General features: G+C 46.8%; 1 protein-coding gene across 1 annotated transcript; it reads left to right on the forward strand.

Moving 5' to 3' along the window:
• The first annotated feature begins 297 nt into the window (after positions 1–297).
• Positions 298–1,652, forward strand: LOC120843371. Its single transcript, XM_040214724.3, has one exon. It carries the CDS (start codon positions 363–365, stop codon positions 1,179–1,181), a length of 819 nt encoding a protein of 272 aa, XP_040070658.1. The 5' UTR covers positions 298–362; the 3' UTR covers positions 1,182–1,652.
• The last annotated feature ends 8,071 nt before the right edge of the window (positions 1,653–9,723 follow it).

Raw genomic sequence — 9,723 nt, forward strand, 5'->3', positions numbered from 1 at the left:
GCTTCCAAGAGAAACGTGAAGGCCATGCTTCTTTCGAAGATCATCATGGAGGCTGTATTGCTTGCTGAAAAAGCAGGGCTAAAGGCAGACTTCATCACGTCTGATGGAGCCTCATGGAACCGCTCGATGTGGAGACTATTCAGAATCTCGGGGTCATCAACCTCCATAACGCCATCCGTGTCGCATCCCGTTGTGAAAGGAAGACGCCTTTTTTTTTTTTTATATCCGACTTTCCCCACTTAATTAAGTGTGCAAGGAATGGCTTTATCAAAGCTGGCTACAAGACACCTGAGGGTTCTGCTTATGTGGAGCACATCAGAATTGCACACAAGCAGGATAAATCTGCGACAACACTGAAAGTGATGCCAAAGATTACTGCGTCTCATGTGAACCCAAACAACTTTGAGAAGATGAAGGTCAACCTTGCATTTCATCTATTCAGCGGGGAAGTCCTTCGTGGCCTTTTCTTCTACAAGAATGAGATAACCAGCAGCTGGAGTGATCCTGCACCAACACAAGCGTTCATACTCTTGATGGTGAAGCTAATTCAAGCAATGACAGCACGGATCCCATCGCAAGGACTGAGACCTGGTTCTTCACAAGAGAAAGATATCAAGGATGCTCTGGAGTACCTAAACAAGTGGGAAGCTTTCTGTGAACCTTCCAAGGCTGGATTCCTGTCTGGAAGCACTGCCGAGGGACTAAGAGTTACTCTGCAGGGTACTCTGGATCTCCCGAAGTATGTCAACGAGAAACTTGGTTTTAAATACTTGCTCACAAGCCGTCTCAGCCAAGATTGCATTGAGAGGTTGTTCGGCATCATTCGACAATTTTCAGGATGCAATGACAACCCCACGGCAACCCAGTTCTTGATCACAGTGAACTGTCTAAGCTTCTACGACTTGGTGAAAGCACCAAGCAGTGGCAACTGCGCGGGAGGGTCTCTGACATCTCTGCTTGGAACTGAGACAAAAGCTGGTTGTGAAGTGGACAAATTGCTCGATAAAGGCAGGCTGGAAGAAGCATCAACAGCCTTGAAAAAATCATCACTCGTCCCTGACCATGTGTGTCCTGAGAAGACAAGCGATGCTCGACTCATCTTCTACGTTGCAGGGTATGTTGCAAGAAAAACAGTACTGAAAACTTCATGCAACGACTGCTTTGATGATCTCCTGGTATGACCAGAGAATGCCAACAAAAACCTTGCAACACTCACAAAGTTCTGCGACAATGACGGGCTTCTTTACCCCTCGGAGAAGCTCTTTTCATTTGTGGAGGCCCTTGAGGTCACCTTTACCATGTGGTTCAGTTACAACGAACTGCACCAGGATAGTGTGGCTGACCTGACTTCTTGTCTGCGGTGGAGTCGCATCTCAGTTGGCTGTACGCAGCATTGTGCTGTTCTGACCAATCAAATCACAAAATTCTATCTTATTACTCACCTGCACTTCTTCACGAAGTCCCTGAACAAGAAAAAAAGCGTCTTTGCGCGCAAAGAAGAAGTACCTGAAGCTTCGGCATGTCACATAGACATTTCTACTGTGACTCAAGATAACATTTCAAAGTGTTTTTTCATGATTTCCTTTTGTTTTATGTTGAGTTCGCACGGCGGTATTATTGCTTCAATATAGAGTATGTTTTCATCCACTTTTGTGTTTACCTGACAACTAAAATAAAAGCGAAATACCACAATTATAATTAATGCAGCCCTAGTTTAAGGTTAAAAAAAATAGGGGCAGACGGAAAGCCGTCTCAACATTCATCGGACATTATCACTACAAAGGCGTATTTTTTCACGTGCTCACGCTCTACTCATAAGGTAAGGCAAAGCATAGTGATCAGTGACTCTACTTATTCAAAATATCACGGTTGGCAAAATATTTGCAAATTTTACGTAGTCGAACACATTTCCCCATGTTCCGAGCCGTCGATATGTGCCCGCAAGTCGTGATATTTCACTAATACCTTTTGTTCAAAATTAGAAAATGATACTCCCGACGCTCAGTTTCAGTAACTACGAAAAAGACACTCCATTTCTATTATATGGTGAGACATATGGAGGCGTAATCAACTAAAAACGCAGCATTATCAATGGTGCCTCTGCGCGCCGCTAACGTGTATAAATGCCGCAGCGCCATCTACTTTTTCCCTGGCGAAGTGCCACGCCTGAGCCGGCGCGCTCGCCACACTTCTCCTTGCAGCCACTGTAAAGGCCCATACGCACATTCGCGTTTGAGCGCGGTGCGTTCCGTAGCGGCAAGCGGGCGCGTTGCGTTGCGAAGACGGCTTGCGCCAAACTTGTACGCACAGTTGCGTTGACACGCAGTCAACCGCAGTCAAGAGCCAATAAGAACGCGCTATTGTCGCTAGTGGCTCACCAATAGTAAGCGAAATCCAAGGCAACATGGCGGCGCACGGCGACAGCGTCGAAGTGTTCGATCTTGGGAGAATCTCGCCGGCTTCCCCGACGTTTTGTCAAGCTTGAACCATCGCAGCCTGGGAAAATACAGTCCCCACCGCTCCCCAAAACGAAAAGGCAAGCACTGCGACCGGCAAACCGGATACGTCTCGCGTTTCGTTGGACTCGCGGGTGGCAGCGGACGACGGGCGTGGGACCTCTACCTCAGAACTGTCGTTCACGGTACCGGCGAGTTCTGTCTTCCCTCAAAAGAGAAATTTTGAACCGATCAAAAGAATTGATATTCATCCCGTACGACACACCCGACCAGCAAGCCGATTGTACGAAGACGTCGCCGAGTACTTCGAGTTGAATACGCACGCGTACGGTTTCTTTACTAGGTGCGAATGTGGCCAATCCGCGGTGCTGCCTGACTTGAAGCCGGGAGTGCATGTGCGGGAGAGAAATCGGCAGCAAACTTTCCGACATAAGTCGACCGGCTGCATTACTACAAACGAAAGAGCTCCTTCAGTAGCTCAGTAGAAAGGCGTCCGCTTCACGCGCAGCGGGCATGGGTTCGATCCCTAGTGTGGGCGTACCATTTTTTTTTCCCAAACATTTTGTGATGTTTACATTTCTTTTTTTTTTTTACCATTATGACTGAAAAAAACAATTGTTGTGGACGATACGTCGCTGAACTAAATGGTATGGGATTCCATTTTTGACACCTCTGCCGCACAATGCCACTTTCAGATGCAGGACATGTGAGGCAGCCCTTCACGCAACATCTTGCTAATTGCCAACACTTAAATGTGCAAAACAACTCGTCTTGAAGTAGAGAACAGCGAGAGGAACAAACATAACTGCAAAGGAATCGCACGGCGAACTGATCCCGCAACGCATTTCGTCTGCTGCACCCGGAAGAAAAACAAAAAAAATCGCACGGTTGGGTGTAGCCACGTGACTTCCGCCACTCACTCTCTCCCAAGGAGGTTAGAAGTACTAGGAGGGGGCACGTTGCAATATTGGTGAAGCCTAGTCATAAAAAGTTTAAACGATGTTGTGCCCAGCGGGACCGCAGATCTGTTTGGCGATTGGTGCGCGTGACATGTCACGTGCGAGATGGATGGTTGATTGTGGGAGGATTCCTTGCAGGCTTGCGCGCGCTCCGTCCGGTAGGTTTTATCAGATGGAAGGCTAGACGAAGGCTAGCTACGGTCACGTGATGTGGTGAGAGTAAGGAGGAAAATGAGAAAGAGGCGGAGGCGTCAAGGGAGCATGGCTTTGGAGGCTACGCGGCTGACGTCATGCCCTCTCCTACCCTTCTATTCTCCCTGCTCTCTCCTCTCTCCACTTCTCCGTGTGGTGCGGGGGTTTCGGTTTCAGTTTCAAGCAGTTGCGTTTTTTTTTGGCTTTATTAAAAAAATACGCGACTCAGTAGCAAAGTATTAATTGGGTAGTATTCCGACACCATAAAAAATCGCCTGGCAAAAAATTAAAAAAAAAAACTTTTTTTTTTTTTTTTTTTTTTTGGGGGGGGGGAGGTTGCCGTGGCTGGTGACGTCACCAGCCAACCACGCGGCGTCCCCTTGAACGCACTCACAGACTTGGCTCTCTTGGCGTCTCGAGCTTCAGCTAGGTTGATTACCAGTTCCGCTACTCGCGGGAATGTCCCGCGTCCAGCGAGAACATCACAAATCTTCCAAAAATGTCCCGCATTTCACGCTGTCGTAAAATTCACTCCGCAACTCATGATGCTGGCGAACAACGGGGCACGGGGAAGCGCGGAGGCCGCTGGTAATCGTGTGAATCGAAATGGCACGCCATCTTCTATCCAAGCTTTGCGGGAAGCGACCGTCGTTCTTGCCGGAGGACCGACGCGCATGCGCCGTTGTGTCTCTCCCTTTGGTGGCAAAATATTGGAAGGAAAATTGCTCACCAAAAAGTTTAGATATAAAATATTTCAATTATTTTCAAATTGCTGTGTCAGTGCGAAAAGATTGCTGTGGATTTTTTTTTCAACGGTCGAAAAAAAAACATAATGTTAAAAATTTGTGTAGGGCCATGTTGATAAAACTAAGCGTTGACACGAAACAATAACCCGAAAAAAGATTTACTGTTTCTTATTTCCATTTGATGCGTTCAGTTCTGAAACAGTCGATTTTTATGTTTTCAACTTCGACACATTTAATAACATGTCTGGCCTTTAAAAAACTATATCGCTCGTAGTGGAAATTATTTGAGCTTAATTGCTGCAATACAATTAGCAGGTGTATGAGCAGTACAGGATAATAAATGTGTTAGCAGAGCCTCGGTTCTTTGTGTGCGTGTTGCTCAGTGGTGCTTAGGTAATTTGTAATTTGTCAAAAAATATATTGCGTGACCCTTCCACCTTTTCCAGCGTTACTGCCAGCTTCTGATAGAAGAATGGATTTGCTAGCGATTTCACAGAATTAGCGAGCCGTAGCTTGAGTGTACAGAGTTGCAAAAACGGTTTTCTCAAAGTCCCCAATTGCTTCCGTTTCTTCGTTTTTTTGTTTTTTTTTTACTTTTTTATAGTTTAGCACGTAGGCCAAGATCATACTTCGTGCCAAACAGAGATTATAATCAACTTCGGATCGTACAAACGCCCCTGCTTTCTCGCCGTTAGACGCGAGAAAGGCGGACGCGAGCGTACCCAACTGACGGCTGCGCGCCTCGCTGCCCGCTGGTGACGTCATGTTTGGCTGGCGGGGAAAATTGGGGAAAAACTAGGGAGAACAATGTTTCCGTTTCGGCAGCGAACAAAATATCACTCCTCTATTGAACTAGACTGAATATGGTGGAGCGAGATAGCAGTTCGGAATCAGGAAGCCGTGCGCATTCGGAGGATGCCTGTGGACTACGTAGCTAAAAAAATCGGTGGTTTGCTACCTTCTAATATTGTGTGCGGTTTTGTACATCTATTCTATGGCATAACCGCCACTTTTTGTCATGACTCAATCTACGGGCTCTAAGCAACATAAAAAAATAAAGTACATTGAAGGGCGGCCGATTTTCCTATTTAGAATCCAATCAAAGATCATGCCACGCCCCCCTTTCTGCGCCGGGTCGCAGAACACCAGGGGGCGCCGTCGGACGGGAAGGCAGCAGTGGAGGGCGAGCGACAGTCAATCATGAGTGACGACTTCCCAGCTGACTCATTTTTCGAATATGTGCGCATTAGAAAAATCAGTCCGCTGGGAAGCCGTCACTCGTGATTGGCTGTCGCGCGCCCTCCCCTGCTGCCTTCTCGGATGGATGGATGCTAACAGCTCTAACGTTTAATAGGGCGGCAGCTTGCGCCACCTAGCCTCGTTGTACGTCATTCAATTCTCCCTAGATAATTCCCACCGCTCTTCCAATGTACTCTGTCTTATTAAATTATCATTCATTCTTCCATTCTAGTCTGCAAACCCCAGTGCTCTGGCCAAAACCGTCCCCCTCTCCCGGCGAGCGGGTGAAAGCCCTGTGCACCTCAACATCACATTTTCTATAATCTCGCCCCCCCCCCCCCTTTTTTTTGGCATATGGCACACTGTGTATCCATTTCTTTATAGTTTCTGTGTCCTATATGTCCTAGTCCTCAATACTCCTGTTCTAGCCTCGAACAACAAGCTCCCCCGTGAATTACCATACCAATGTTCCTTCCTTTTCCTGTTTTCGTCCCCTATACATAGTTAAAGCTGATTTTTCCTGCATTCTTTCCTCCCACATCTTTCTCTCGGTTTCTTTTACTTTATTTATCACGGGGGAAGTGTGTTCTGTATACAGACTTTGCGGTGGTATTTTAATTTTAGTTTTCGGTTTGTCCATTTAGTCTTGAAACTTTTTATGTACAGATGCTTATTTACCACTACTTTGTTCAAATTTCAACTTACTGATCGCCTCTCTAGCCTCGAAAGATGCTCAGCCCATGTCTCCGTGCAGTCCTTCATTTGGTATATTCCCATGTGCCCCCAGTACCAGTCTGCCCACGCTCCGCTGCCGGGTTTCTAAGCTCGACTGGACCTCAGATTTCATACATCATGCTGCACTGCCAAAAGACAACTCTAGTACCATGACTCTTTTCCATATTCCCCGAAAAACTTCATATCTGCTGTAACTTTATAGTGCCTTATGCTTCATAATCGCTGCATTCCTTTTTGCTTTAGCGGATTTTCACCGGCCCTGTTATTCTAAGTGTTCTTTCCCCTCATTCAGCCATACTAGTAGGTACTTATACTTCTCTACATGTTTTATTAAAACGTCTTGAATTTTCAGCGGGTCCCCCTCATCGTTATAAACCTTTATTTCCGACTTGCAGTTACTGAATCTCCCCCAGAGTCTCCTTCCTCTCCACATATCGTAATCAGCTCCTGTAACCTATCCCGGCTATCTGCCAACAGTGCAATGCGGTCTGCGTAAAACATTCCTGGTATAACTTGGTGTACTTTTCCCTCTCTCTCCATATATGACACATCAAAACCTAAACTGCACTCATCTAATTCGTTTTCCATTCTACTTAGGTATATCATGAAAAGTACAGGTGGTAGGGGACAATTCTGCCCGAGTCCTTTTTAGTTCTGCCGGTTCTGTAATTTTTGCTTCCCATGTCATAACAACCTTACTATTTGTGTATACCTGTTGTAAAAGCCTAATCAACTGTGCATCTAAATCATACTCTCTCAGCAGTACCTTGGATTTTTCGTGACTCAACATTGTCGTACGCCCCTTTGATGTCTCGAAATGCTATCCATAACATTTTTTTTCCCATTCGTGCCAACAGTATACATTGAGTGATGATGAATAAGTTATCCTCTAATCTTCTATCTCTTTGGAACCCGTTATGTTTTTGGTCCATTCATCTTTCTACTACCTGCATCGTTATCCTGTACAGGACCGAAATTACTGTTGTGGGGTGGTATGACGCTATGCTATCCTTATTTCCCTCGTCTTTATAAAGCAATCTCATACTGCTTAGTCTCCAATCGTTGGGTACTTCTCCCCCATTATTAGTTGATCAGTTGCCTTGCCTGTCTTAACTTTAATTTGCTTTTTGTTCCTAGTGTCCTGACTAGTCTCATTCCAGCGCCATCTGGGCCTGTCGCCGTCGCAGGAGGTACTTTACTTTCTGCTCTGTACCATTCCCTCGTGGTCGTCTGTTGTCTTGCTAGTGTTCTCGTCTTGTGCTGTGTTGCTGTTTGTGCTCTGTACAATCTTGTTCGGTCCAAGTTCTGCAAATGTTGCCTCGATTGTACGTCTATTTGCAAAAATAGCTCTCTGGTCGCCGCCATTTTGCGAATTGAGTGACCCCTATCAGCCAGAAATGTCTACCAACAGCCTGAGCTGTGGAAACCCGGTCAGCGTGACTCCCCACCTGCATTGTGCATTCGGAGTTCGCCGGCTTTTCTTGGAAGTTTCGACTTTATTTGCCTGTTTAGGGTGCTTACCCTTTGTGTGTTATCTTTCACTGTGCTCGTTGCCTGAATGGCCTTCGCGGGAAATGAACGAAGAGAGCGAACGTCAAGCAGCACGCGACGCAGGCAGTTCAGCACTCTTGGAGGATTATTTCCGTTGAGATAATCTCCAAAAAGCCTTCCCGACTGTGTTCCCGGTTTTGCGAAAAATAGCTGATAGGGTCGGGTCCGAGGTGTGGCGAAGGAATAGACACATTCGTTCATTTGCTTTGAAGTTGTGCAAAAAATAAGCAGCTCTCTTCAAAACGTGCCCCAAGACACTCTGGATTACGTCCGATCGTCGTGAAGTGACTATCGTCGACACTGTATATTGGATATGCTGTGTTATTTGAGACCTTTCTCAAATCCTGTTCGAATAACGTGGCACCGTGGGTACGTACAATATAGGTTGTTCGATTGATGAGACTCGCTGAATTTCATGTTGTGGGCGGGGATTATCCATGCTATTCGGATGTCCTGTGTGGTCAAATATTTTCGACGGCTAAGGCCTTTGTAGATTGACATGTCTGAGCTCAGACATGTCAATCTGTTTACGGCGCCATACACTAGTGTATGGCGCCGTAAAAATATCACCATAATATGTAACAAACATACCAGTTGCATTTGTGTTGTCGTGCATGGACTCACTAAAACAGCTTTCATTTCTTTGTTTTTGTTCTCAAAAATAGTACAATGCATTCTTAAAGACCCCGAGAAATTCTATTTGCCATAGAACGCAAAATAAAAATATATAACGCGGCAATGTAGCCTCCACCAGCGTCCGGAAGTGCGCCTACGCAGGCTGCCACAGCCCACTGACTAGAAAACCCACAGCCCAGCGCACTTGGGCAACACTGACGTACCCTCTCAAAACCAGGGACGCGCGCTGTAAATCGCTTCGTTCGAGACAGCCGCTGGAAAGGTCCCTCTTGTGTGGTCAATGATCACTGGAACCTTTCCGTTTTTCTTCCCTGCACATTAATGCGCTCTCAGGACCTTTCTGCTGCATTCCTATCATTTTGATTTACTTCCGTCATCCACTCCACTCCAGCCCTACCAATCTTGGCTTGGACAAGAGCATATGCTTCTCCTTTTTTTTTTCTTCTTTCCTGAAACATATTCCATTTCGATGCTACCTCAGCAGGTGTGTCTTCTCTTTTCCTCGCCCATCTGTGTTCCCTTCAGGCTCTTGTCGCCCACCAGCTTTTTGTGTGTCTCCTCCTTTGTTTGATTCTGAACTTCTCCCATCCGACGGCACCCCCTGGTGTTCTGCCCTTGAATGCTATTTGGGTATAGGGCCCGTAGATTGACTTATGACAATAAATTGACAATCTCAGAATTCACCTAGGTGTCCCATTGAGAAGGTAGCAAATCACGTTAACTCTAAGGTGGTTCTCTCGGCAACGGAAAAACTCCAAGATGTGCGGACTGACGGACTCCTTCCACAAACACCCGGTAGGTTGCCTAAAGAAGTGTAACGTTGGACACTGAAACCGAAACTAAAATAAATGGCTGGCCAACGGGCCGATAGGCGACGCCAGCGCACTATCCCCCTCGCCCTCCTTTTAAGGAAGGCGGGTTGTTCGATTCCCCCCGCAGATTTCAACGGGGTGTGCGAGTCAGGGGAGGAAGTGGCCGAGTGGGCTAAAGCGCGATCCAAACCAACGCGTCTTTTTGCGGCTGTAGGTCGTGCGCGCCCCGGATGTGACGTATTTCGTGACGTTTTTGCTGTTTCCGGCGCGCTTTCTGAGTCAGAACCGTGCGGTTTGGTTTGGACGGTGCCAGCTTCGGGCGAGCGCGCACGCGCGCACGCAGGCACGAGCGCTTTCTGGCGGGGAAATGACGACCAATCGAAATGCAGCTTTGGTC

The sequence above is a fragment of the Ixodes scapularis genome, unplaced genomic scaffold (assembly GCF_016920785.2).
Source record: "Ixodes scapularis isolate PalLabHiFi unplaced genomic scaffold, ASM1692078v2 PGA_scaffold5__190_contigs__length_132052651, whole genome shotgun sequence".
In the NCBI taxonomy this organism is placed as follows: domain Eukaryota; kingdom Metazoa; phylum Arthropoda; class Arachnida; order Ixodida; family Ixodidae; genus Ixodes; species Ixodes scapularis.

What these genes read in the sequence shown, in the direction of transcription:
- LOC120843371 (XM_040214724.3), top strand. Translation starts at nt 363, where the DNA reads ATGCCAAAGATTACTGCGTCTCATGTGAACCCAAACAACTTTGAGAAG.